Here is a 26,689-nt window from a genome sequence, read left to right as displayed (position 1 = left end):
CAATTGATAAATCTCAACGAGAGTGTTCGATTAGTGTTGGTATGAACCTAAGGTAGGCCGGAATTTGGAAAAACTCGAAATGGTGGTGGATTTAAGTTTTTGTGACTTCTTAGATCTAAAACCTACGGAGTTGTAGGGATTTCTGAAGGAAATGGTTTGGGGATTAGGAATGAGGAGGAGAAGGGGATTGTAGGGTAACGATTTGGGGTCGTTTAGCGACTGCCCGCCGCCGTAGGGCAATTTTCGGCGGCGGCTCTGAGAGAGAGTGAGAGATGAGAGATGAGGGGGGAAATAAAACTGGTCTTTAAGGTTTTGGGGGTTATTTCGGACAGTTTTATGGGATGGAAAAAACAGTTCCGGTCCGTTAGATCTAGCTTGATGAATGGCTGGGATTGGTTTGGAGTTAAACAGGGTCGTTTAGGTTATGGGGGAACCGGACCGGGTAATGAGAGTGGACTGGAGCGGATTTTTTGTGAATTTTGGGCCTCACCATGAACTGGACCATATGAAATTCAAAGACCCAAACAAACCTACCTCTTTTTGACTTTGTTTTTCTTTGCTTTTAAGTTCTAACCAAGTTAATTAAAATTCTAAATTAAATCCTAACCTAAATCTAATTTGCAAATTTAAACCTACTTACCTATTTTTTAACAATTAACTAATTTAAATAACTAATAACACATGTAATGTTACTAATGTATTTTTGTTGTGATTTTCATGTATTAATTCTACAACTAATAAGTAATTAATTCCTAAAAATGCAATTAAAACCTAAAATGATATAGAATGAAGATTTGAAAATTTTATGGTTTTTCTATGATTTTAAAATATTAAATATGCACAAAAATGCAACTAAATGCAAACAAACAAATAAAGAGCAATTCCTAGAAATTCTACAAAAGATCAAAAATAACTAGAAAACTATTTTTTGTGAATTTTGTAGGACTATTCTTGTAGGGCAAAAAGTACGTGCTCACAACTATTACATCAAGGGTGGACAAATTTGGGGTGCAGTAGCTAAACAAGCTTCATGGATAGTGCAAAAAATTGTAAAGATGCAAAGTTATATCCAGCTAACTGGGATCGTGGAAGAGGACTTAAAAAGCATGACAACCTTCTCAATCAAGAAGATGTATCTAATGATGAGAGGTGACTTTCCAAAAGTACAGTGGAGGAAAATGGTTTGCAACAACTATGGATCTCCCAAATGGATCTTTATCTTCAGAGACTAGCAGCTCATGGGAGATTGCCCACAAAAGATAGATTGATGAACTGGGGAATTGTTGACAATCAAGTATGTCCATTATGTGCTTCCCAGACAGAAAGTATATCCCACATGTTTTTCCAATGAGAAGTTTCTACACATGTATGGAATAGTTTGCTGCGATGGTAACAAATTGCGAGAAAAAATATGAGTTGGCCAGAAGAACTGAAGTGGGCAGAAATTCACGCCAATGGAAGAAGTCCGGGTGCTGAACTCTATAGAATGACCTTGGCAACACGTGTATACCATCTATGGATTGAAAGAAATCAAAGGGTCTTTCAGGCTAAGCATACTGGCCACTGGCCATAGGAACATTGTTAGAAGAATCGTCCAAGAAGTATTCTACCGAGGATCGCAAAGGAGCAGACTAATTAAGGAACTCGATAAGCTGAATTTTTATCCTTAATAGCTTTGTCTGTGGAGAGTAATTAGGGAAGATTGGTTGTTATAGTTGCAAGGAGTGACATGTATTCTTTTTTTTGTTGTTGGGGAGAGAACTCATCCATAGACTTTCCTTGTTATTTGTACTTACTGCCTTTGGTAATAAAATCTTTTATTTACCAATAAAAAAAATGTTGCTTAACTAATTGTTGGATCGTAGAAACCGATTTATTTGAAAGGGTGAAGTAAGATACCTTCTTTTTTTGAATCTAAACATGCAAAAGTTTATGATTCAATTTCAACAGAATGCATGACTTGAATGTTTCATCTTTTTCTTTTAATTCAATTGAATAATGAGTATAAGGCACTAAAATCAAATAACATTAAAATTCAAGCAACTACAAGATAGGAATTAAATGATATTAGAGATTTTAGCTCTTCGTTATCTGTAGCCAAAAGAGCAACCTTTTGTCACCACGATAATTACATCTAATCCAAAATATTACAAGTTTGCTGCATTACAACTTTTATTACGAAAACATGGCAAAAGCCCAATTAAGATACAGCTCTCAAATCTAGTACTGCCTTGATTTGATGAAAAAATCTTTTCAGATATCTGGTTTAAATTTGTTCCAACAAATACAGCAGATGAACTCGTTCATCCATTGGTACTCATTACCGTTACTTCTTTTTCTTCCGAGTGTGCTTCCAGTTCAACATTTTAAGGATAAAAATCACAGTGCAGGAAATATAGAGCTCCGCAACAAACTATAAACTACCTTAGATTTGCATGACGAGTGAATTGCTCAATATTTATTCTTTTACGAATAAAAATGGGATCCACATATGGTATCATCTTGAGTTTGATATTTGCCTCGCTTCTATGTCCTGTAGTCTGAGGGTTACAGCCCTCTTGTGGGCATCCAAACCCTCAACTTCGGCCATTTTCTCTACATAGGGGCCAAGATTCCTCAGCCCTTCTTCTGTTAAAGACTGCACAGTAATGTATTTCAAGAAAGAGTCTAAAGAGACCCCACCATACATCCGTGCATACCCGTAAGTTGGCAGAACATGGTTAGTTCCACTTGCATAATCTCCTACACTCTCAGGTGTCCACTGTCCCATAAATACAGAACCTGCAAGTATTCAGTGTCGATTATTTATAAGTTAGATTGCCAAAGGGAGACATGATTGATTAGAAAGTTGCTATTGATGGTAAAATATGAACCTCCAACCTAACTTTCCTGGTACCCATGTGAACACAGAAGACATCAGAAATAACACATGAACATACATATTTTTGAGCTGTATACTAAAGAGCCCAAGTCGTTACAAACATTATACAGCTTCCACAAGTCGGACAAACAACTTTGACAAAGAAGTTCTGGAAAAAGTAATTGTCACCACTGATCAACACAAGTAGTTGGTGCTTGGCAGTGTGTCAACTTCATAAGGGGGACAAACAAAGTTACACAAATAGACACACACATAAACACGGATCGAAAGGCCAGTAATTCAACATTCATCATACCCTCTTCAAGCTTATGAAATTTCTCTTGATATTTTGAGATTGTTCTCCAGTTTTTACAACAATGAACATTCAGTTGATTTTATAGTAAATGAGTTTGCTTAAATTACTTGCTAAGTCTGTCACTTTTTTTTTTTTTGAAATGGAAATCTGTCACTTTTAACCTGAGGAAGTAGCATCGTCCAATCTCTCAAGAGTTGCAATATAGATCTGTCTCTGTTCGAAAAACCAGGCTCACTCCATAAAATACAATTTCAGCTAACTGTAAGCCATATAAAAAAAGCCTTCTTTCTGATGTAGTTAGGTTATTAGTGTGTAGAAGTTGAGTACTGCAGGGAGTTTTCATTTTTTTGCCTTATCTACGATTTTGTAAATCAGATTTCTTTAAGCCCAGAAGTAAAAAAAATATGTCATGTCTATCATAAGAACCATATTACAAATGGAGACAGCAGTTCCAGCCACCATCAGTAGTGAATTTCTTTTAGAGCTTATCCGAGGAACCCAAGCGGACTGAAATAACCATGCCAAAGAAAAAAAAAAGGCTAGTCAACTACGCCATCTAATAGAAATGACGGTGTATTCAACTCCCTACCGAGAAAGGAGATGGCATAGATCACTAGTGAAGAAACTTGTCCGCCTTGCCAATGGCTAGCCAACCTGACCCTTCTACTTGACATCTTGCAGAGCTAAATCATAGAATTTGAAGGAATAAAAGGGAAAAAACTATCAACCTTATACAGTCAAGTGCTGAGATAATAACATTACGTGTTCAATACACGCACACCCTTAAACCACAAAAATTAGGCATAGAGATTAAAGACGTCAATAGACAAAAAAAATACCACAAGACTAATGTATTAACCAGCTGGATGGTGAAGACAAGGAAAAAATAGAAAATGAAACAGAAATCTCTAGTAAAATGCTGTTAAACTGTATGGAGAAGCTGTGTTATATGGAGAATCACAAAGGGCAGGACAGAAAACTCACTAAAAGGAATATAAAGATAAGAAGAATAAAGATGAACATATTACCCACTGTATATCACACATTAACATTGCTAAAATAGAGAGAAGCTTGAGGAAAATATTTCATGGATACATCACAATCGGCGACCCCAATAGCCAAAACAAACTAACAGAAGAGTAGATATGTCAAATGGAAAAGGTAAAACTTAGCAAACACTTAAAGTACCTGCATTCTCAATTAAACTTTCCCACTTCTCAGCTTCATTCACATTGATTATCAGATGCTCAGGTGCATACATGTTTGAGAAGGAAATTGCCTGAAAAAGATTGTGATTCAAGTCCACGAGATAAAGCCTATAGCTGGCAGAGAAATTTACAAGGAAATTGCATCCACATTGATGATAATTCAATTTTTTTAAACATGTTTCAGGCAGAATTATATAATGACAGCAAGCACACATTCAACTGTATCCAAATTACTGCCAGCCAAGATCGACAAACATACCTCAAGCATATCTCGTGCTAACACAGTGAAGCTGTGGCTAAGTGCCTGAAGTGCAAATTCGCCCCTTGGAAGGGCTTGGCACTGCTTCCTAATTTCCTCTTGAATAGCATTTAGATCAACACCATCTCCAGCAATAACCAGTACGACTTGGCTATCTGGCCCATGCTCTGCCTGAAAATTGCATTTGAGGTGATAAGCTTTTGCCATGAACAATAGGAATTATAGAAAGTTTCAGTTCAATCTGTGTTAACAATTAATCTCCTTCACTACGAAATCCATAAATCTTCTTATTTTGATATCAGAAGAGACATAAGCACTACTAATGTGAAATAAAAAGAGCACCAGATTCAGACACAGAATGTAGGGAGGAAAACATAATCAAGCAGTGCGAAGTGGAGCTAATACCTGTGAAAGTAAATCTGCTGCCACATGAACAGGACTGGAATGCTTGTCAGCTATAACAAGGACTTCTGAAGGCCCAGCTGGCATGTCGATTGAAACCATAGCTTCGCTGTTCTGTTGAGAGAGAGTACTATTGAGCAAAAGACAACTGGAGGTGAGGAGAATAGCCTTTTGGCAGCGTATTTGTTTCAAGTGAAATTTATTTACAATGCTGATATCCCTAACCTAAGATTGCCTCTTACTTGAAACCAATACCTGCAGAATCATTTTTGCAGCGGTGACATACTGGTTCCCAGGCCCATATATCTTCTCAACCTGGCATAGATGGTAATGTACATAATGCTTCCCCTTTATATATTGTCAAAATAAGAAAAGGAGAGTTCGACTGTAAAATGCATGCCATGTTTAGGAAAACAGAAATCCAAAGGCCAATATGAAAGGAAATCCACTTCATTAAGATATCTACAAGTTAACCACAGGCTTCAAGGACACCCAGGGTAGTAGCCTTACAGATGTACAGAACAGATACAATGTGTCTGCTAAAACATGCCATAATTACTTTCCTTTTGTAAGAAAAATAACCAATGTAACAATAAGGATCAACTTTCACTGTACACAGGGGAATCTTCCTTGATATATATTCTGATTAGTGATTGCAATCATAATAAAAATATAAATTTTCGGCCAAGAATCACAAAACTTTTATTAAAAAAAAGAAACAAGAAACTAAGTCCATGTTATCTTGTCTTCCTCGTCGTTTTCTACTATGTATTGAAATATGTTTTCTATAGAAAATCTTTGACGTCTTCCTATTCACAGTTCTATTTGGCCCTCCTAACCGAGAGATCTCCAGTGAGTTATCTAACCCAACTCCAATAGGGCTCACAGGTTTGAAAATAAGGGAAGTATAAACTCATCCCTACACCCTGCTTCTACCGAAATACCAGACTTCAGTCAACAGAATGGTTCGAACTCGTGACGTGCACCTAACCCACACTTCATAATTGTGTACCAAAGGCCTGAAGCGAGATTGGTTCCTTTAGTAATAACAATTCAGCGCATGCCTATTTAATCAAAGCTCGTGCTTCGATTACCGTTCCTGCCTAGACATCAATGTCCCTATTTCAAGCAATAGCAAAGACATCGTGTTTTAAAGGAAATATGAACTGATGAAAAGGATGCATAGATTCTTTTCCATCAACCCCTGTCCAATTATTAAAGTTATACTTTTTGCATGAATAAAACAACTATGGCCGAATCCTAAACTAATTAGGATCATCTATATGAAGGTTCACTATTCGTGTGTCATTGCAAGAATACTCTAGAAATATTACATGCACGTCTACTCCAGGATTAATTGCCTGAAAGTACTCATGTTAATAACATTTATTCTGTGTTGCGTGCATAAGCTCAGCAAAGCAATAGAAGTATACTAGTGCTTGTATGATACAATATGCCAGGCTTCAATTTTTAAGGTGAAAATTGTACCTTTGGGCAGGATTCAGTGCCCCAGGCCATAGCAGAAATTGCCTGTGGATTTTAAAAAGGTTACAGTAAATGGACCTTAAAAAGTTTAAGTTCGGAAAAAGAAGTAAGAAATTAAGTAAATGTGTCAAATGCAACGTCCACTCATGAACACAAGACCAATGAAGCATATCATCTTATACCTGAGCACCTCCAGCTTTAAGGATGTGGGTCACACCTGCTTTCTTGGCACAATAAAGCACTTCCTACAAGAAATGCGTCCAAATAAATGGCCATTGATACTTAAACTTATACCAACAAAGTAAGATGGTAAACAAATACCTTGCAAATGCTGCCATCCCGAGAAGGTGGAGTTGCAAGCACAACAGTTTTACACCCAGCAATTTGTGCTGGCTGGCCAAAAGGAAAAACGATGATTTTGTACTCAGGGAATTAGCATTGGAAGGAATGATTAGTGAGAGCAAGAAATTAACATGGAAAATTGAATCACCATACAACTGAAAGCATCAGTGCTGTAGAAGGTAAAACAGCAGTTCCACCAGGAACATAAAGCCCTACAGAGGCAATGCTCCTAGCCACACGTTTACATCTGACACCCTGGCAAAGTAGGAAATATGAAAGTTAAATGAAGAAGTAAGAGTGCCAACACAATGCTGCTATACAAGCCCACACAACTGAGATCAATCCTATACAATATCCACAACCTACATGCATGTTCTCCACAACTTTCTCAACAGGCTTTTGAGCAGCATGAAAGGCATATATGTTGTTATATGCCACATCAAATGCTTCTCGAACAGCTGAATCAAGCTGAGTCAAAGGAAGAATTAGTCAGATTGGAAATAAGAAAAACTGAAGTCAATTTTCTTTCAAGAAACAAATTAAAGAAAAAGGAATAGGGAAGGGGACAAAAAATCCTAAACACAATTCAAACTACTCTTTTTAATCCCCATCGATCGCATCAATAAGAAAATTATGTATCTAAATACATACCTCAGGATCTGGAAGCTCATTGACATCTTCAACTATCCTATCCAGTACAACTTTGTCGAACCGTGACGTGTAACTGCCCAGGAAGTTATAGATATCACATCAAAGTAACATCAAGACAAAAAGATAGGTTAACTTTTCTACAGTGGTATCTTTTACTTTCGAATGGAACTATTAACTCTTAAAGAATGATAAGTGATGGATAAGGAACAATAAAGCTGAAGATTTTCGTAGGTTCTATAACTATTTAATCTAAACTTAGGGATATTATGACGGTTTGAAAGTTTGAACTTAGTTTGACCAGCAAACTAAAAAAATGGCAACTAAAGTTGATAAGAATCAATTACAGAAAGAGTAAAAACAAGCTGCAAAAGCACAGTAGCAACCTTCATCTTTGGTCGAAACTGAAATTATTAGCTTTAATTAATGAACGTATATTTTAAAAGTTGAAACACCAGGAAGTAGTTTGAAATGTTGGTCCAGGGTTTCCTAAGGGAACTAAAAAGGGAGAGAGGGAGAGGGAGAGAGAGAGAGAGAGAGAGAGAGTATTGATAATAGGCAATATAGAATCATTAAGTTTTGATATTTTATGTTTAGGCTTATAGTTGCAAAGACACAAAGGTCACTAAGTTGGATCTGCTAAATGGAACCTTGTCGCTTCTGTTCGCTTTTCGCTTTTAAGAGCAGTGGACCAGAGATTGAAATTTAAGCTCATCTTTATGTCAATTATTTAGATCATTTTGGTCCATCCAACAGGAATGAGGACACGCAACATAATTAACTACAACATAATAGAGATGTCCTTTACATCATTCATTAATATTATACAAATTGTTTATAGTTTGACAGTGCAGCACCTCCAGGTGGAGCATTTCTTTGGTATTTGCTGTGGATCAATAACACATGTTCGGCATTCTTTTTTTTTCCTCTCCTTAAACCATTAAAGGTAAACACGTGTTTTGCATTCTTATGGAAATTGAACCTGAAATTAAGGGGATTTTCACATAACAGATACAGGATAATATTTGTTGATGAAACAAACACAGTCACTAAGGGATAAATATAAAACAAGCACTAACTCTTTAACTGCAGCATCACCTCTATTACGAACATCATCAACAATGGGTTGAACCTGATACAATTAATTCAACATTCACAATAAGTCTACTAAATTGAACTGTAAATAAATAAGTAATTTGAAGGAAAAAATACAAAATCGGTTCAAGAAGCATTGTTAACTCACTGTGTTGAAAATGGAGAAGAAATCAATGCGTGGACGAGCTTTGAGGCTGTCAACCTCAGAAGTTGAAAGCTCTGATAACCTGTAGGACTTCATTGAGCACCTAATTGACTTACGAAATAACCCTGTCAATAACGATCAAAAACAACATGACACATTAATCCAACAGTAAAATCTCTATAAAGACACATTTAATTTAAAGTATAGCACTTTGTGATGGTTTTCACCAATAAGAACAACTACGAGCAATTGACAACAAAAAAATCATGTGTGAAATGCTACATAACAATTTCTTTAGTCTATTAACTTACTGCAAAAGAAGGAACTGCTGAAAGTAATACCTGCAGGCAGATAAGAACATTTCCGATATAATACAGTATTGCGTGTAGGAATGGCCCGAAGATTACTAGCCAAGCTACAGGACCTATTCAATGATAGAATTCTGCAGTCCATCTATATTCTGACAACAAACCAAAATTAGACTCTTCTCTCTAATAAATCAGTAATCTTGGTACATTAAAAGGTTATATCTTTTGTTAGACATTGTATTAAAATAAATTCAATATTAGAGTCTAGCTCTAATAAACAATAATATATGTAGAATATTATCTTCTAATAGAGACAACGTGGTTACATTCACTCAAGTGCCCGTCTGGATAAAGCAGGTCGAATTTAATAAAATTTAGAATCCCCTTATAACACATGCTAAAATTCAACCTTTTTCGGGCGCTTATTCTCTTCTTTTTGGGTGAAGAGAAATGCTTAACAAAACTTCTAAGATAAAACTTGAAGAGGAAAAAAGAAAGAAAAAGTATGATTTTATAACATACAAATAAAAGACGTCGCCGGAGAAATAGATGGAGCGGAGCAGAGTCGCCGGTAGCGGCGGAGTGAGTGGACTTCGATACGAATTAAAATGGAAGAGGTCGGAGCTATATGTGGAGCTTGTACAAGGCGCTTGAAATGTTGCACTGTGAAATTAGGGGTCGGCTGATTAGTCAACAAGTTTACTTCTCGCAATTCATCCACTTAATTAGCTTTATTATTTAATTAACCCATTGTAAGTTTTCCTATTTTCATTTTAGTCCTTAGGCCCTTACTCGCCTCTTTGAGCTACAATATGTATTGAGCTTCACCCATTTCATAGACTTATGAATGAAAATCTTGTCTTTATTTTACTTTAGCTTCTTAGCTTAGCATGGCAGGTCTAAAGAAGGATAGGGGGTAAGTATGGGGTGCGGTGATTAGGCAGGACATGTCTTTGTTTCAGCTTACCGAAAATATCACCCTCGATAAGAAAGTATGGAGGAGGAGTATTAAGGTTGTAGGTTGACAGATAGTCACGAGTCTCTCCTAGACTTGTCAGTAAAACTAGTATTATTGTTGTATGGTTCGTTATTAGTACATATTGTGTTATTTGTTTTCATTACTCTATTATCTTGTTGTTGTTATTGTTTGTTGTTCTAGTTCATTGTTCTTGAGCCAAGGGTCTACCGGAAACAGCCTCTCTATCTTCGCAAGGTAAGACTAAAGTCTGCATTCACACTATCCTCCTCATACTTCATTTGTGGGATTACACTGGGTTTATTATTGTTGTTGTTTTTTCTTAGCTTAGCAGTAAAATTTCTTCCTTTCTTCTTCAATTCTCCGGCTTTTGTATCAGATTTTGTGGTGATGGTTCAGTCGCACTCTATAGGCCGAAGAAGAAGAAATTATACCAACTTGAAAATGGCGGACCGAAACTTATTTACCAAACTTTAAATAAGTTTCAAATATTATATAAAGTTCGATCCGCCATTCTCTTAACTTTTATTAAGTTTGTTTCATTTGGATACTTGAAATAAGGTTTGGTGAAATGCCTACTAAAGGAATTCAGGTTTAGCAAAATTGGGAACATGATTTTGTCGAGGAGGAGGCGAAAGGCGTTGGCCTTTGCAGGAATATTTTCTTAATTTTTTTTTATTTTTAAAAATAGTCCTTCCAGTTGTGTATTACCTATTTTAACTTTTAAGCCAAAATTAGCACAACTCTTCTCTTTCTTTGTCGCCTCCCTCCTAAATAGAAACCAATATTAGTTCTTCATTTTCAAGTATGCTAACTGCTGGTCGTCACTTCCATCATTCCCAACTTTAGGGCCATCATTAAGAATCAGAATAGCAAGTTCGAAGCAGCATAATGTAGCGTAACTCCAAAAATTTAAAAGAATTTTTTTACGCTAATAGTTAATTTAACATGTGCAACCAAATCAGTTACTTATAGATTGCTGTTATCAATCACTGTTGCTGCTACAATATTCAAGTTTTTTCAGATTAAACATACATGTATTAGTGCACATGAGTCAATTTGGAATTCATTCTCTACTTTTCTTTCTTTAACAAATCGAGTAAGAAAAGAACAATGTACGGTATAACAACATACAAATTAAAAAACAAATTTAATACAAATTTGATATATCTACGACAACATACATACTATAAACAAATTTCATACAACTAATTATGTAATATACAACTTATCTACTACTTTCATACATTATTTCTACTCAGTTAAATACAACTACAACTTAAATACAACTTTCATATAAATTTTATACAATATATCTTTTGTATATTTTTTTATCTGATTTGTATATATTTTGTATGTGGTGTGTTTTTCATCTCTGGAATTCCAATCAAAACCTCGTCTCTTAATAAAAATTTGATACATATCAACAACATTATGTAAAAAGATAGTATTGATAACTTAAATATAAATTTCATACAATGATTCGTACCTTATACAACTATTTTTTAACTTTCATATAACATTCAAATAAAAAAATATATATAATTGTAACATAATACAATTTGCATACAACTTTGATATAATTTTATAATTATTGCATGTCATGTATTCTTCTTATTCTCCAAATATCCTCAGATTTGAGATATGAGCTTCAAAGAATATTCCTAATTGTTTGCAACAACATCCAAATCCAAACAAATAATAGTTTTTGAGAACCTAAATTCGAATTCAAAGCTTCAAAACTTTTTAATGGTTTTCAATGGTGGAGAGTCAAACACCTTCAAAATTTATTGATTGATAGTTTCAATTTGAACACCAATTGTGCAACATGAAAGAAAGTTGCTAAGTTAAAATTCTATATTAAAATAATTAAAATTCATTGATGAATTCCCTGAAAAAAGGAGAGGATAAAAAACATAGAAAAATAAAGTTAGAAAATTTGGGGAAAGAACAGAGGAGGAGAGAGAGAGAGAGAGAGAGAGAGAGAGAGAGAGAGAGAGAGAGAGAGAGAGAGAGGGATGGGAAATAATCGATTCCCTATTCAATTCCTAATATAAATGGATACTTATTAATATTAATTTGTATATAATTGGTAAATTGTATATGCCCGTATAATTAAATTAATACTTGATTAGGGAGGGTAATAAAATTTCATATGTAGCATAGGAAGGTAAAAATCCCTTGACGCCTTTGTGAAATCTACTCCTAAAATGTCAAAACAGGTTTGGGCTTTTGAATTTGAACATCACGGGGTCCAATAGTAAAATATTTTTGGGATCTTTCTACAAATAATCGATCATATTCATTGTTTACCTTTTCTAATCATATACATAGATTATACATAATTATACACATATAATACATAAATTATGCATACATTATACCTTCACGACTATTTATAATATTAAACGGTTGGGTAGGCGGCTATTTGAGTTAATTCCTCAATATTCTTTTTGGCAGATACCAGAAGCTTAGTAGGATTCATTGACAGAATCTTCGAAGAAAGCCCCAGTCCATTGAGCCCATTTATGGGCCAGACCTAGAAGAAGGACTCAAGGGCCACATGAAGAGGAAAATTATTTTACATAAATAGTCAGCCAAATTTACTGCTAATTTTTCAAATTGATATATATAGATTATACATGGTTATACACATTTTACGTATAGGATTATAGGTATGTTATATATCCTTTGGTTACTTTTAGTTTAAGGGACTCGGTGGAAGGTTATTTAGGTTAGTTCTTCAATTTTAAATATTGTTTTCTTCTCCATTGTATTTTATTTCTGCGATATATCGTTCTCTTTATATAATTGATTTCAATTGATTGTGATTCCATTATTGTCTTTTGATCATGCCTTAATTATAAGAATATTTATTTATACTATGTATTATCTTTTCTTTAAACGTGACAATTAATATTCCAATAATTAGACTGGTTGTAGAAGATTTAATTCTTATTTTCTAAAAGGTTAAATATAAAAGACTAATATTTGAGAGGGAAAGGAGTATAAAATTAGATCCAAGTTGCTCGTTGGTCTTATTCTACACTTTAAAGCCACCTACGGAAAGTGTTACGCCTGGAGTAGTGGTTTAGCGCAAAGGAAAAGCTATACTATAAAATAAGAATATAGAAGGAAACCAATCAACTCTTTTCTAAGTCAAGAATTGAACCGTGTGATCATTTTAAATTGTAACTCTTCACTTGTATTGAATTTATAAACTTTAAAGATATCACAACTTTAATTAATCCCCGAAAAGCTTAAGAGAGTAGATGGAATAATAGCACATCGTAATAACTCCTTGTTAGACTCCAAATATTTTAAAATTTAATTAAGAAACCTGATTAATTAATATCATTAATTAGATTGATTTAAAAGAGACAACTCTTGTGTAAAGAGAAACAAAGTCAAACAAGAATGTGTTAGTACTATTATCTTTTGGGTTAGAAACGACAGCACTCAAATCAGCTGGCTGGTTTGCATGCATATCTCAGTTCTTAGTCCTGCCTAATTATTCTTATAGTCAACATAAACTATTGTTTTCATGCTGATCTCTTTGATTGAGCTTTTATTTATTTTTTAATTTAAATTCCAACTATAATTTTTTTTTGTTTTCCTTTAAGGCGGAGATAACATTTTCAGTAGACACGCAAAGAAAGTAAGATCTTGAATATCTAATATATAAAAATCATAAATAGTAAAGAGTAAACACACAAAAAAGTTATGAGATTCAATATCTCGTAAAAAAATTACGATAGACATTGAGTTGGGGAGGAATGAGGCGTTTACGGTGGTCCTGGGCAAATTTTAATCTTTAATTGTGAAAATATCAAAGAAATGGAACTATAAAAAATTTCAACTCTTTTAATTACGACTTTTGGACTTTGGATAACACCATTTAATACACCATCAAAAAATTTCAAACTTGAAATGATCCCCATATATCTATATGGATATCATTTCCTCTATGAGATCCTACTTATGCTCACATATTGTAGCTGCCACCTTAGCATATTAGGAGTATTTACCAGTGCTTTCTTTTTAATTTTTTTTTTTTTTATGTTTTGAGAAAATGGAGATTATTTCATCTAATTTAATTTCAGATTAAGCAAGGAGAGATTGCCAGTGATTTTTGTTTTTCAGCTTTTCGAATGATAGAAAAAACATGATTTCCGCTAAAATAAAAATCGACTGTCTCGACATATACAAGAGAAAGAGAAATGACATTGTTTCAGAACTTTATCGGACGATTTCGTTATTCAAGCGCCAGTTAATGTTGCATATGACTTTTCTTCATAGTGGAAATTACATGGGTTGATTAGTCCACACCTATTAGGTAAATGCTGAAGTATATTTTTCTACCAAAAAAATAAAAGAAGAATATTTCTAAAGAAGGTACAAGCGGCTTACATATTCATTGGTACAGTTTGTCCCTAATTAATAAACAATGAATTGTCGTTTCATAAATAATAGGAGTAACGTATGAATTGATAATAATAATACTTTAAGAGTTCTTTTTGTTTAAAAATAAAATATATATATTTATATTTATCTCTTATTCTAAATTCTGTCTCATATAAAATACAATATCCATTCCGTAATACCCCACCAACCAAACTATGTGAATGGAGTATTATTTATTGATTTTTTCTAATTTTTCCAGTCAAACAATGTATTATTTCGTCTTAGATTTTATGCTAGGATTATTTTTCTTATTCCCGACCAAAAGACCTCTTAATATAGAAAAATCAAAGCTCGAGGAGGTTTTGAGATTTGACAATTACTACCATTATAGGAAAATTATGACTAAACTTAGCATCAAATAGTTTGGTTGAAAAATAAATTATTTCATAATTAATTATTTTAAAATTAATTATTCCATTTTCATACAGAAAGAATTAATTTTAAGATTAATTATATTATAATTTTATCCATAACATTTTAAATTTAATCCGAAAATTAATTATGGTAATCACTCATGCCTCAACTTGTACGACTAACACATACGCATGCCTCCAAAATTCCCTGTCAGCCATTTTGATTAGAAAGTATCACGTCTACTTTCTTAGAACATTACATAGATACAGTTCCAGCACCAATCATTTCCAACTTTATACGTATTTTCCCTCTTTTTTGCTGTTTATTTCTTGGGATATTCATATATTTCCTCATGGTGACTTGTGCACTTACTGTTTTCTTAACACATTTTTCTTTATAATCTTGATGAAAAATGCTCTTATCTGGAAACAGCACAGCTTGGATTTTTACATTGAACTGCTGCTTCTTGTTCTTGATATTTGCTGAGTCCAAAGTGCCTCAAGAAGAAGGTATGCTGCAACTCTTGTCGCTTGCTTTCATGGGTATTTTTGGACTCCATGGGAGTGTGTGTGTGTGGGGGGGGGGGGGGTATACTTTAGCAGATTAAGAAATAGTAAATTTTTTGAGTACAGCTCTCTCTGTATTATAATCTCAAGAGGATGAGGAGTTTTGAGTTTAAAGAAGATAAGAAATAGGTGGAATTACTTCAAATTAGTGAATTTATAGTGAAAAAGTGTGTACTTTGCTGTTCTCAGATGTATAAATCATAGAATATTACAGTTCGTTACCGAATTTCTGAAATTCATGCTATGTCTAGTGGTTGAGATGCTCCATTTAGGCAATACTGTGATTTGCTTGTTTAGCCATGGAAGTGTTGGCTTTGAATCTGGGGCAGTTCATAATTAACAGCTTGTTTGGATGGGTGTTACCTATTCTATGGTATCGTATTGTTTCTTTAAATACAATGTTTGTTTTGATTATTACTTTAATTTTATTGTATCGTATTATTAAATCCATCGTTACGTAACGATGAAAAGTGCCACTTTATGGAACAACAAATTTGGTGTGGTAGCGTCGTTTCCTTGCTTTTTTTCTCTCATCTTGCCCTTCCTTATTACTATTAAATACTCATATTTTATCATTTATCCTATTATATAATAATTCTACTTCCTATCCTATTTTTTATTAGTAATGTTGCAAGTTTATTCTTCGTAATGTTAGTACGTGACGTTATGAAAGGACGACAAACGATACAATCTATCCAAATGCTGTATTCATCAAACAATACAATACAATACGATACATTATGAAACGACACGTAACAACAATCCAAACAAGTTGTTTAAGTCATTTCTTGAATTTTGCTATGATCTAGAAAGACCAAAAAAACAAAAAAAATTATTATTCTTTTCCTTTTATTGCTGGAAGTTTGGTCTTTTTGTCCAAATTTATTCAAATTGTAGTTTTGTTGTGCAACTATTGTTCGGTATAAGAGGCGAAGCCTGAATTTCAAATTTATGGGTTCTGAATTTTAGAACGACAACGTCAAGTTCCATTAACTTGGTTCTACACTTTATATTGTTTTTATATTTAATGAATTTTTTAACACAAATACACTATTTGAACAATAGCTAATGGGCTCGGCCGAACCCGTAGTCGGGCTTCTAGATCCGCCCCTGTTCGGAATAATATTTTTAAGGCTGCAGTTTCTTTTGAAGTTAGTTTGAGGGTTCAGTTTCTCCAGGGTCTTCATGTATTATCAAATGTGGATTATACTGGTTAATTTCAACCTTACTGGTTGTTTTTCAGTGGATGTCCTCCAACAAATCGCCAAAACCATGGGTGCAACATATTTGAGTTTCGATGCAGATTCATGCAGAATTGAAGAGGTTGGAGTCAGAGTTAAGCCACATGGGTGGTCTGAGAATATTGTTGAATGTGATCGTGGCATCGGAAGTGACGAATTTGACCACATCTCAAAAATGTGAGGCATTTACACCTTATTACTAAATCAAGATTGTTTAGTTTGCTTCTAGCCTTTTAGCTTGTCATGCATGCTTTCGTTCTACCGCTACAATAGTACTATGAGTGTGACCAATATCTACATGCTTATCAATGTCACCCCAAAGCCAGCTTGGGGACGATCCAACTTGATAAATTGAAAGAACGAACTCAAGGAATTTCGAAGTGAAGAAGTTTCAGATTTTTCATGAACTTCCTTTCCGCTGGACCATTATGTATGGTTGCTTGAAAGGTTAATTCAAACTTAAGTATTCCTGGAGCTTGTAAAGAGAAACATCATAGGATATGCTTTAATTAGGTTTAGAAAAGCTATGTCAATACAGAAGTTTCCTTTTAGTGACTTCATACTAACTCTTCTTTCTCAAATTGACTAAATATACCACTCATTATCTGATTTCCTTTATCAGAAGAAGTCATTTTCGTATTTTTCTTCTTTTGTGTGCGTGCGTGCCCACATCTTATTTTTTTTCTATTGCAATTGGTTTCGTAATTGATGTCTGTATATTATATTCACCTATGCAGTATGTTAAAGGGTTTAAGTCTTCCAGGAGTTCTCCCACCTGAATTGGTAAAGCTTCCCAACATCCGACAAATGTAAGAGCTGTTCTCGACCATTTCCACAATTGAAATTTTCCTAATTGATGTCACTAGCTTCTTTTTTCTTGCCAATATCAACATCACTCACTAAATCTTTTGCCTTTTTCTTCGTGCCCCATTTATAGTGATTTTGCATACAACTATCTCAGTGGTAGAATACCAGTTGAGTGGGCCACAACACAGTTGACTAACATGTAATAACCCACTTCTTTCCGCTGATCAGTTTTGTCATGTTTTCACTTGCAAATTGTAACTGTATACTTTTTGATCCAGCTCTGTTCTTGTAAACCGGTTGTCAGGGGGAATCCCAAAGGAGTTGGGAAACATCACCAGCCTTTTATACCTGTATGTATTCAATTTCTTTCGAACTTACTTCAATGACATCAGTCGAGACTGGATTCTCCTAACTAGATGGAGACCACAAATTTGTCCATATTATTGATATATATTAAAAAAGGAAAATGAAGTGGTTATTTTTTCCAAATATAATTTTGGTGGTTATTTCCTCTCATTGTTCCTAGCATTGAAAATGGATCTTTTAACCAGGAACCTCGAGGGGAACCAATTTTCAGGCACTGTTCCTTCTGAACTAGGGAAATTGATCTACATGGAAACCCTGTAAGACCTCTCTTTGTTATCTTCTCCTAAAGCAAACTTGAAAAACAATTGACACCTGTATGACCGATGCATAGATGAGTGACTTTATCTTTTTCTAATTTCAGGATTTTATCCTCCAACCAATTGGTGGGAGAGGTGCCAACTTCATTTTCTGAACTCGTAAATTTAACGGATTTGTAAGAACATACATCCTAGCCCAGCTTTTAGCTCCTTCCTTTTTCGGGAAATTGTATATCTCACAGTATATTTTTACTATACAGTAGGATAAATGATAACAATTTCAGCGGACAGATTCCAGATTTCATACAGAACTGGAAACAACTTACCAAACTGTAAGGTCTTTGGAAATGCCTCCCAAACTTCAAAAAAAAAGAATTGACAGAGTTTCTAACTTTTTCTTGATGATATATGAAGAGAGTTGCATGCCACCGGACTAGAAGGTCCCATTCCATCAAACATATCTCTTCTGAATAAGTTAACAGATTTGTGAGTAATAGAACCTTTCAATATTATCTTAACTACTTTCATTAGATTTTTGTAGAGCTTTTACTCTTTGCTAGTTATCTCATGGGCAATTTCGTATACAGGAGGATCAGTGACATAGGTGGACCAGCTCAGGCATTTCCTCCACTGAGCGATATCATGGGCTTGGTAACCTTGTATGTCAAATTGTACTGATATATGGAAATCATTGTACAATGGACATTCTAGTTTTCCTTAAGTTTATTAAATATGGATACAGGGTATTGAGAAACTGCAGCCTTTCTGGAGAACTTCCTGTATATATTTGGGCGATGAAGGATCTGCATACGTTGTAAGTTATCGACATACAGTTAGGCAAAATAAATTTTTCTGCTTCGACTATGACTGTCCTCTGTATTAGATATCATGTTGATATTGTGCTTCCTGAGCTCTCATTGATGTCTTTTTCCTTAATATCAACTTCATGTTGATATTTTCTTTTAATTACTCTTCTCATCCTTCCTCTTCTTGTATCTCTCCGGTACATTTTTTAGTTTAACATATAGAGTCACTCTTTTATACATTTTGCTCTTTTATACATGGCTCTTGATAGGAAGGTGTGGAGGTCGAGCATTAGGGTTGAAGGTTAGGAGGGAGTCGAGCATTAGCGTTATTATTGGTTGTTGTTATTGCTTTTCCATCTATTTTCTGTTTCTTACGATGCGTATATTCTGCTTTTTGTTCCTGTCATAGATTCTATTGTCTATTTTCGTCTTCTTGAGCTGAGAGTCTCTCGGAAACAGCCTCTCTACCCCTCCGGGGTAGGGGTAAGGTATGCGTACATTCTACTCTCCCCAGACCCCACTTGTGGGATTTTACTGGGTTGTTGTGGGTTGTTGTTGTTGTTGTTGCTCTTCAATATACATGTGGCAGTTGTAAGAGTTCGTGACACACAGATTCATCTCCTCCTTCTAAGAGTTCAAATGGTAAAGTACTTTCTAATCATGATTTTCTGTTTAATTTTACTGCAGAGACGTTACCTTCAACAAGTTAGTCGGAGGAATCCCAAACAATATTAGTGCTAGAAGTATGCTGAAATTTGTGTAAGTTGAATTGCAAAAGGTGGATTTCTGGGAAATTATCCCCTTTTGATTTTTCTGTTAGCAAGTTAAAGCAGTCTCTTCTCTTTTCTTCTCAAGCTTTTTTTTCTCATACCCAAACATCTTGGAGTATGAAGCATATAACATATTGTCGTACTTCCAGCTTTGCTCTTGCCTAACCGCTTTATGTTTTCTACGTAGGTTTCTTACTGGCAACATGCTCAGTGGAGTTATACCTGACTCAATTTTGAAGGATGGAATAAATGTGTAAGTCTACATTTGTTAATATTCTAATTTCATAAACACTTTCTTCTTGTGTATGATAGGATCAGTCTTTGCGGAACATGTTATATTTATTATTCAAAAACACAGTGATCGTACACTGGCGTGCCAAAGCAATTTTGATTCATTGATCTCGGCAGTTTTTCCCCACATTTTGTCTTCATGCGGATCTCACAAATGCTTGTTCATAATTGGTAAGATGGTATCTGACAGCATTCGTCACATGCAGTGATCTTTCCTACAATAATTTTACATGGCAAGGACCTGACCAACATGCTTGTCAGCAAAATATGTAAGCAAAGGTCCTTATTTGTTAATTCCTGCTCTTAAGTTATTTTACTGGATGAGCATATATGGTTCTGAGAATTATTCCTACTACAGGAATCTGTATGTAAACTTGTACAAGAGCTCTGCAGCAGCAAGCCCCTTGTAAGAGGATTCTTCTAATTATTCTGAAACATTAAAATTCTGATTCATGATGAAACTGAGGGAAAAAGGAAGTGCAAAGCTTTGCTTTCTCATCTGATTCAAATTTGGGTCTAACTGCTTTTGCGCTTTAACTTCTACAGAAGGAGAATTCTTCCATGTACAGAGGATTTCACTTGTCCTCGGTGTAAGTATGTTCTTTTCTTCTCTGGAAAGTTATACAATTTCATATGAAAAACACAAACCAACAGTAAAGAATCTGATGCTTACTCTTTAGACCCTTGGCGTTCTCTCGACAACTCGAGTAGCAAACTGCTCAACTATCAAAGAGACTGTAGCACATTAGTATCATCTGTTATATTAAAATGCCAATACATTTTAATGTTGGATTCAGTCCTAAAGTCATATATCTACAGGTTTTAAGGTGATTTGTGGATTCATAACCTAATGATTGGAAATATTCTCTGCTTGATTATTCTCCCAACATGAGAAATATTTTGAGCACCATGATTTGAGCACTGAATTCTACAATTTTCCTTGCCAGATGGGTGCTCATTACATGTTAATTGTGGTGGAAATGATTATATCGTAAAGGAGGGCGGCCGAGAGGTTAATTATGAAGGAGATGCAGGAGTTGATGGTGGTTCTGCTAGATATTTCAGTACTAGTACCAATTTTTGGGGATTGAGTAGCACTGGGGACTTTATGGATGATAATAACGATCAAAATGCTCGTTTTATTGAAAGTACACCATCAAAAAGCCTCTCTGAATTGTACAATAATGCGCGGATGTCTCCCCTCTCGCTCACTTACTTCCATTATTGCTTGGAGAATGGGAGTTACAATGTCAGCTTGGATTTTGCTGAAATAACTTTTACAAATGAGAGCACCTATACCAGTCTTGGAAGGCGAGTGTTTGATATATACATTCAGGTTGGTATGTTAATTAGAAAACTTTCTATGCTGTTAAAATATGATTGGATGTGTGAAGACAGAGGAAAAGAAGGGAGAACCTGTACTGAATTTTGTTGTTAACAATTTCAGGTTGGTATGTTAATTAGATAAGTTTCTATGCTGTTAAAATATGATTGGATGTGTGAAGATAGAGGAAAAGAAGGGAGAACCTGTACTGAATTTTGTTGTTAACAATATACAATAAGATCCTTATATGGAATTTTGGACTACTAGAAATAAGGTAAGTTTAATCTTAATGAAATAAAAAAAGTTATTAAACAAGGAAAATTACCCATACACTTAGATTCCTTATTGTAACAGAATTAGAAAGAATATTCTCTAGTATTAACCTAAAATATATTTGAACACATTTACTGTATTAATTCTCTTTTCTTTCAACACGTCCCTCATCTCAAGGTGGTGAAGCAACTTGAGTTCGTAAAGTTTAGCTCAAAAGTGACATGACACTACCTTGAGACGAAACTGACAAGATATGACACTACCATAAATCCATTAGACATGATCGAATTTGAGGACATTCATGCTGCCAGCTTAACAAGATATCTAAACGAAAGTAAGCATGCTGCCAGCTTGATTAGACAGCTGACAATATTTGACGATCAAATGCTGCTGACCAGGCATTGACTATAAACATGTAGCTGGATAAGTCGTGACTGGAAATGTTTTCTGGACGGCAATATGATGCTGTCTGAATGGTGACTTGTTGGCTGGCTAGAAAATTATAGATTGTCAACTTGACAGGTCAATAAACGTGGACTGATGATATCAAAATCTAGACAAATGTGAACTGTCGATATGTGGCACGTGCTGCCCAAAAAAAGGGCCTGAAGAGAGACTAGGCGTTGACTAGAAACATATCGAGTTGCAACTAGAAAGTTTCTCTGAATAATGACTTGTCAGCTTACTGGACAAACATAGACTGTAACTTGACAGGTCGACAGATTTGAACTGATGATATCAGCCCTAGGGCAACTGTGGACTGTTTATAAGTGGAACGAGGGCCCAAAACAATGGCCTGAATAGACATGTAATAATGGTGTTGCTTGACCAGTAACTAGAAAGATACAAGACTAGTAAAATTGTGAAAAAAATGAAAAACCTTGTCTGTATAGGTGGCATGAGATGGAAGCTATTAGATATATAACAAGATAGTAGAGTCTCCGATCCTTGTGAGATTAAATGAAAAGAAGCTCCTTATGTAGGAGTTAAGACTACTAGAAATAAGATAACTTTAACTTATATGAAATAAGAGAAGTTATTAAATTAGGAAAATTTCCTATATATTGAGATTCCTTATTATGAAAAATTTAGGAAGAATATTCTTTCATTCTATTAACCTAAAAATACTCTTAACACTTTACTGCATTTTCTCCTGACAAAAAGATGCTTACACGATCTTCTTTCTGCTCCAGGAGAAATTAGTTTGGAAAGATTTCAATATTGTGAATGAGGCTGATGGAGTTCAAAAACCCGTAGTAAGGCATTTTAACACCAGTGTAACAGATAATACCTTGGAGATTCGATTTTACTGGGCTGGCAAAGGCACTACCAGAATCCCAGTTAGAGGGAATTACGGCCCCCTCATATCTGCTATTTCACTCAAACCAAGTAAGTTTCCTCAACCTTCATCATCCAAAGGGGAATGACAAAGTATATCCAATTTTATACTTTCACTTGGTTTCTTTCTTTGTAATATATTGTGTATTTAAAGGATGTCTCGTAAAAAATCCTACAGAGATATTCTAGATATCATCTGATCAGGTCACAGGATTGGTTACTTGCTTCTAGAAAAACACTGCAACGGAATGAATGATTACATGCTCTGCTAGACTACTTGTGGGGTTGACAATGCTTATCAACTTCCATGTAAAAGATGTTGGTTTTCTAGGTTCCATGATCCAAGTCAATATGAGGGAAATCTGATTCTAGCCCATTCTTCTCCCTGTTGTTTGAACACCTGTTGGTTTCTGAAATTGCAAAAGATAACTGGTTGAGTATCTATCTCAACAATTGATTTGCTTTGGTCGCTTCAGAGTTGCTTCGTTTTTCTAGAGACCACAAGTAAAATATTATCAGCATCAAAAGCCAATTTGTGAACCTTTACTTGGCCTGCTCCAAGTGATTGAAAGAGTAATTTTTCATTAGCATTCCTAATTTATTATTGGGCAAACTAGTTTCTTTAAACCAAGCTCTTAAACTTCATTCCTGGCTTGATCTGCTTGTGGTTCTGTACCATCTATAAGTATTAGTATGTTCCCTGATTTGTGTTTCTACAAGCTCTCCTAATTCTTAATGAAAGGTAGCTTTTAATTCCCTGGAACTCCTAAAGTATTTGCCTTTCTTTTATATACGTATTGTATCTATTTAATCAGCTCTTCGTTTGTATGAACAATCAAAAGCCAAGTGTAATTGGTCTTTGCAAGTTCCGGGCTTGCAGCAGACAAGTTCGATGCATATATTAGTACAGCACATGTAAATGCGGCACATGTGTTTTCCAGAATCTCCTGCGTAAAAGGGATGAACTATGTATATCTTCAGAAATAGTAATATTAACAGGAAAGTTCACCATTTAAATTGATGTGAAACTTTCTAAGCTGATGCTTTAGAAATGGAACAAGTCTATGCAAGACTGAAATGGTTGTTTTCGTCCCCCCCCCCCCCTCCCCTTTTTTTTTTTGGGTAATGCTCAGAGGCAGCGGGAACTGGTGAAATATGGGTCATTCTATATGGCCGTGGAACTCCATTTTCATAATTTTGGTTGAAATAGCAAACCGAAGTCCTTTTTCTCAGCTTGAAGGAGGGTTGATGAGTGTAAACATATTTACTTTGTTTTTATTTTCCCATGAATGACATGTGCATGTTCAATAAACTTGATGAAATCTTAGCTGATTGAATCTCATTTTCTGTTGCACTGCTGCTGCATACACGTAACAATTTTGTCTTCATTTCTGTGCAGCTTTTAAATCTTGTTCAGAGGGAGATAAAAAGAGTGTGACTGTTTATGTTATTGTTGGAGTAGGGGCAACATGCATTTTCCTGTTGGTAATGAGCACACTTTGGTGGAAAGGGTATCTGCAATGCAAAAAGAGACAGAGAAAAGGTGATCACTGAACATGTGTTAGAAAGAAGTAACTTTAACTAGCAAATTCTGTGATTAGGCAGTTGATCCATGCATTGCTGATCTGAAAGAGCACATTCTACTGAAATGATAATCAACAAAATCTCACTATCCAGAAGTTATGAGTTGTAAATAGATGACTAACCATTAAAGACTCTATTTCCATGACAGATTTAGAAGGCATGGAGCTGCAGACTGTTTCTTTTGCTTTAAAGCAAATAAAGGCTGCCACTAACAACTTTGATGCTTCTAACAAGATAGGGGAAGGTGGTTTTGGCGCAGTTTACAAGGTATCATTATGGGAACAATAGTAATGGTAGCATCTTTGTTATCATTATTGTTTGTGAACTCTGACCAAGTATTTGATGTAGGGCCGGTTATCTGATGGTACTTCAGTTGCAGTGAAGCAGCTCTCACATCAATCAAGACAGGGAAACCGTGAATTCTTAAATGAGATTGGCATGATTTCTTGTTTGCAACACCCAAATCTTGTTAAGCTGCATGGTTGCTGCATTGAAGGGACTGAATTACTGCTCGTATATGAATACTTGGAGAACAATAGCCTTGCTCGTGCACTATTTAGTAAGTTATTCATTCACTTTTAAAAAAAATTCTAAACTACTACCAGCTCTCTATGAAATGTCTATTAACATTTTAGTATGATGGACAACTTTAGATCCAGAGAAAAGTCAATTGATACTTGATTGGCCGACAAGGTTCAAGATTTGTGTTGGGATTGCTAAAGGTCTAGCTTACCTTCATGAGGAATCAAGCCTTAAAATTGTACACAGAGACATTAAAGCTACTAATGTACTGCTAGATAAAGATCTAAATCCCAAAATTTCGGACTTCGGGCTGGCTAGACTTACTGAAGATGAGAAGACCTATATTAGCACTCGAGTTGCTGGAACAATGTATGTTTCAATGCAGAATTCAAACTAGATTTTCTTTTTGCCTTTATCCTGTCATCAGTGTGGTTAGGTAAAATTTGTGGCATAATTGTATGTTAATAACTGCAGAGGATACATGGCACCAGAGTATGCACTGTGGGGTTATTTGTCCTACAAAGCAGATGTCTACAGCTTTGGGATTGTCCTTCTTGAAATTGTTAGCGGCAAGAACAACAATAACTATGCCCCTTCCGACAATTTCATTTGTCTTTTAGACTGGGTATCTTCCTTTACCTTTATTGTTAATGCACTTCAAGACAGCCAGACCATTCTGCTATTTTTAAGATTGAGAATCGTTGAACTCTTTTAACCGAAAAACCTCCATATAAAATTTTATTGCAGGCCTGTCACTTGCTACAAAATGGAAAAATAGAGGAGCTTATCGATGATAAATTGGGTTCTCGTTTCAGCAAAGCAGAAGCAGAAAGGATAATAAAAGTAGCACTATTATGCACTAGTGCGACACCATCACTCAGGCCTGTAATGTCTGAGGCTGTAGGCATGCTTGAAGGACAAAGAGATGTCCCTGATGAAATCCCAGAAGCAAGTACGTATTCTGATGATTTGAGATTTAAAGCCTTGAAAGATTTCCAACGAGAGAGGCTAAATCAAAGCGCATCAAGTAATCAAGCTCAATTAGCAAGCATACAAACTGCCTCTGATCTCTGTGAATACAACCCGGAATCAAGATCTGACTGACTCTATAATTTTATCTTTCTTAGTAATCTCTTGCCGGTGTAGAGCAGTGGTTTATGGTTCCTGAGGGACTGCATTGGTTCAAATACTCTCATGGAGTAGGATTGTTGTAACTATTTGTATATTAATTCTTTTGTGAGTGAGATGTCTATAAAATGTTCATAAATCTCCCAAGAAAAAGTGTCAGGGCACCATTCTAGTGGTGCTACAATGTTTTTTAAAATCTCCCAAGAAAAAGACAAATCTGTTATAAAATGAAAGCAACTTAGTAAAACATGAACAAGACATGTTATGAAATAAAAGCAATTTAGTAAAACATGAACAAGAAATGGAGATAGAGAGAAGGAAGAGATATTCTTCTTCAATTGTGTGTATCTTCCTATCTATTACAAGGCCTTTATATAGGCATGAAAAGTGAAGAAAAATATGTCATTGAATATGTCATTAAGCATAGAAATATGTCATTAAGCATTTGAGAAGATCATGGAGGAAGAGTAGACATCCACCATAGTTTGATTTTTCTTATAACACTCCCCCTTGGATGTCTATAGATAATGTGCCTCGTTAAAACCTTATTAGGA

At 35.0% G+C, this 26,689-nt stretch overlaps 2 protein-coding genes across 4 annotated transcripts; one reads left to right on the top strand and one right to left on the bottom strand.

The window, feature by feature from the left end:
* Positions 1–2,005: 2,005 nt before the first annotated feature.
* LOC104099151 (histidinol dehydrogenase, chloroplastic) lies at positions 2,006–9,766 on the bottom strand. 3 transcript variants are annotated; one of them, XM_009606061.4, is made up of 15 exons: positions 9,591–9,755; positions 9,102–9,213; positions 8,764–8,885; positions 8,600–8,652; positions 7,524–7,596; positions 7,239–7,340; positions 7,026–7,127; positions 6,852–6,923; positions 6,713–6,775; positions 6,534–6,575; positions 5,301–5,360; positions 5,049–5,159; positions 4,644–4,814; positions 4,365–4,455; positions 2,006–2,781 (listed from the first exon to the last, which is right to left on the bottom strand). In XM_009606061.4, exons 2-15 carry the CDS (start codon positions 9,211–9,213, stop codon positions 2,498–2,500), a joined length of 1,458 nt encoding a protein of 485 aa, XP_009604356.1. In that variant the 5' UTR covers positions 9,591–9,755; the 3' UTR covers positions 2,006–2,497. The 3 variants fall into 3 exon arrangements, with proteins under 3 accessions (XP_009604356.1, XP_009604355.1, XP_009604357.1); XM_009606060.3 differs by having other exon boundaries at positions 9,102–9,220; positions 9,591–9,754; XM_009606062.4 differs by lacking the exon at positions 9,102–9,213 and having other exon boundaries at positions 9,591–9,766.
* A 5,367-nt stretch (positions 9,767–15,133) lies between these two features.
* On the top strand, positions 15,134–26,288 carry LOC104099150 (probable LRR receptor-like serine/threonine-protein kinase RFK1). Its single transcript, XM_009606059.4, has 24 exons — positions 15,134–15,371; positions 16,672–16,846; positions 17,407–17,478; positions 17,607–17,675; positions 17,755–17,826; positions 18,028–18,099; positions 18,204–18,275; positions 18,360–18,431; positions 18,514–18,585; positions 18,687–18,758; positions 18,842–18,913; positions 19,593–19,664; positions 19,863–19,928; positions 20,173–20,235; positions 20,325–20,372; positions 20,513–20,556; positions 20,914–21,302; positions 22,757–22,952; positions 24,301–24,444; positions 24,634–24,752; positions 24,834–25,044; positions 25,139–25,376; positions 25,482–25,632; positions 25,755–26,288. The coding sequence occupies exons 1-24, from the start codon at positions 15,275–15,277 to the stop codon at positions 26,109–26,111; spliced, it is 3,015 nt and encodes a 1,004-aa protein (XP_009604354.1). The 5' UTR covers positions 15,134–15,274; the 3' UTR covers positions 26,112–26,288.
* The last annotated feature ends 401 nt before the right edge of the window (positions 26,289–26,689 follow it).

Source organism: Nicotiana tomentosiformis, chromosome 2 (genome assembly GCF_000390325.3).
Source record: "Nicotiana tomentosiformis chromosome 2, ASM39032v3, whole genome shotgun sequence".
NCBI classification, from domain to species: domain Eukaryota; kingdom Viridiplantae; phylum Streptophyta; class Magnoliopsida; order Solanales; family Solanaceae; genus Nicotiana; species Nicotiana tomentosiformis.
This window is presented reverse-complemented; position numbering and strand designations above follow the sequence as displayed.

What these genes read in the sequence shown, in the direction of transcription:
- LOC104099151 (XM_009606061.4), bottom strand. Translation starts at nt 9,213, where the DNA reads ATGGACTGCAGAATTCTATCATTGAATAGGTCCTGTAGCTTGGCTAGT. An exon ending in TTAAAGCTGGAGGTGCTCAG is followed by an intron (nt 6,576 to 6,712) that starts GTATAAGATGAT and finishes TAAAATCCACAG; the next exon opens with GCAATTTCTGCTATGGCCTG. An exon ending in GCACTGAATCCTGCCCAAAG is followed by an intron (nt 5,361 to 6,533) that starts GTACAATTTTCA and finishes CATCTATGCCAG; the next exon opens with GTTGAGAAGATATATGGGCC.
- LOC104099150 (XM_009606059.4), top strand. Translation starts at nt 15,275, where the DNA reads ATGCTCTTATCTGGAAACAGCACAGCTTGGATTTTTACATTGAACTGC. An exon ending in CTGAATAAGTTAACAGATTT is followed by an intron (nt 18,586 to 18,686) that starts GTGAGTAATAGA and finishes TTTCGTATACAG; the next exon opens with GAGGATCAGTGACATAGGTG. An exon ending in TTGAAGGATGGAATAAATGT is followed by an intron (nt 19,929 to 20,172) that starts GTAAGTCTACAT and finishes CGTCACATGCAG; the next exon opens with TGATCTTTCCTACAATAATT.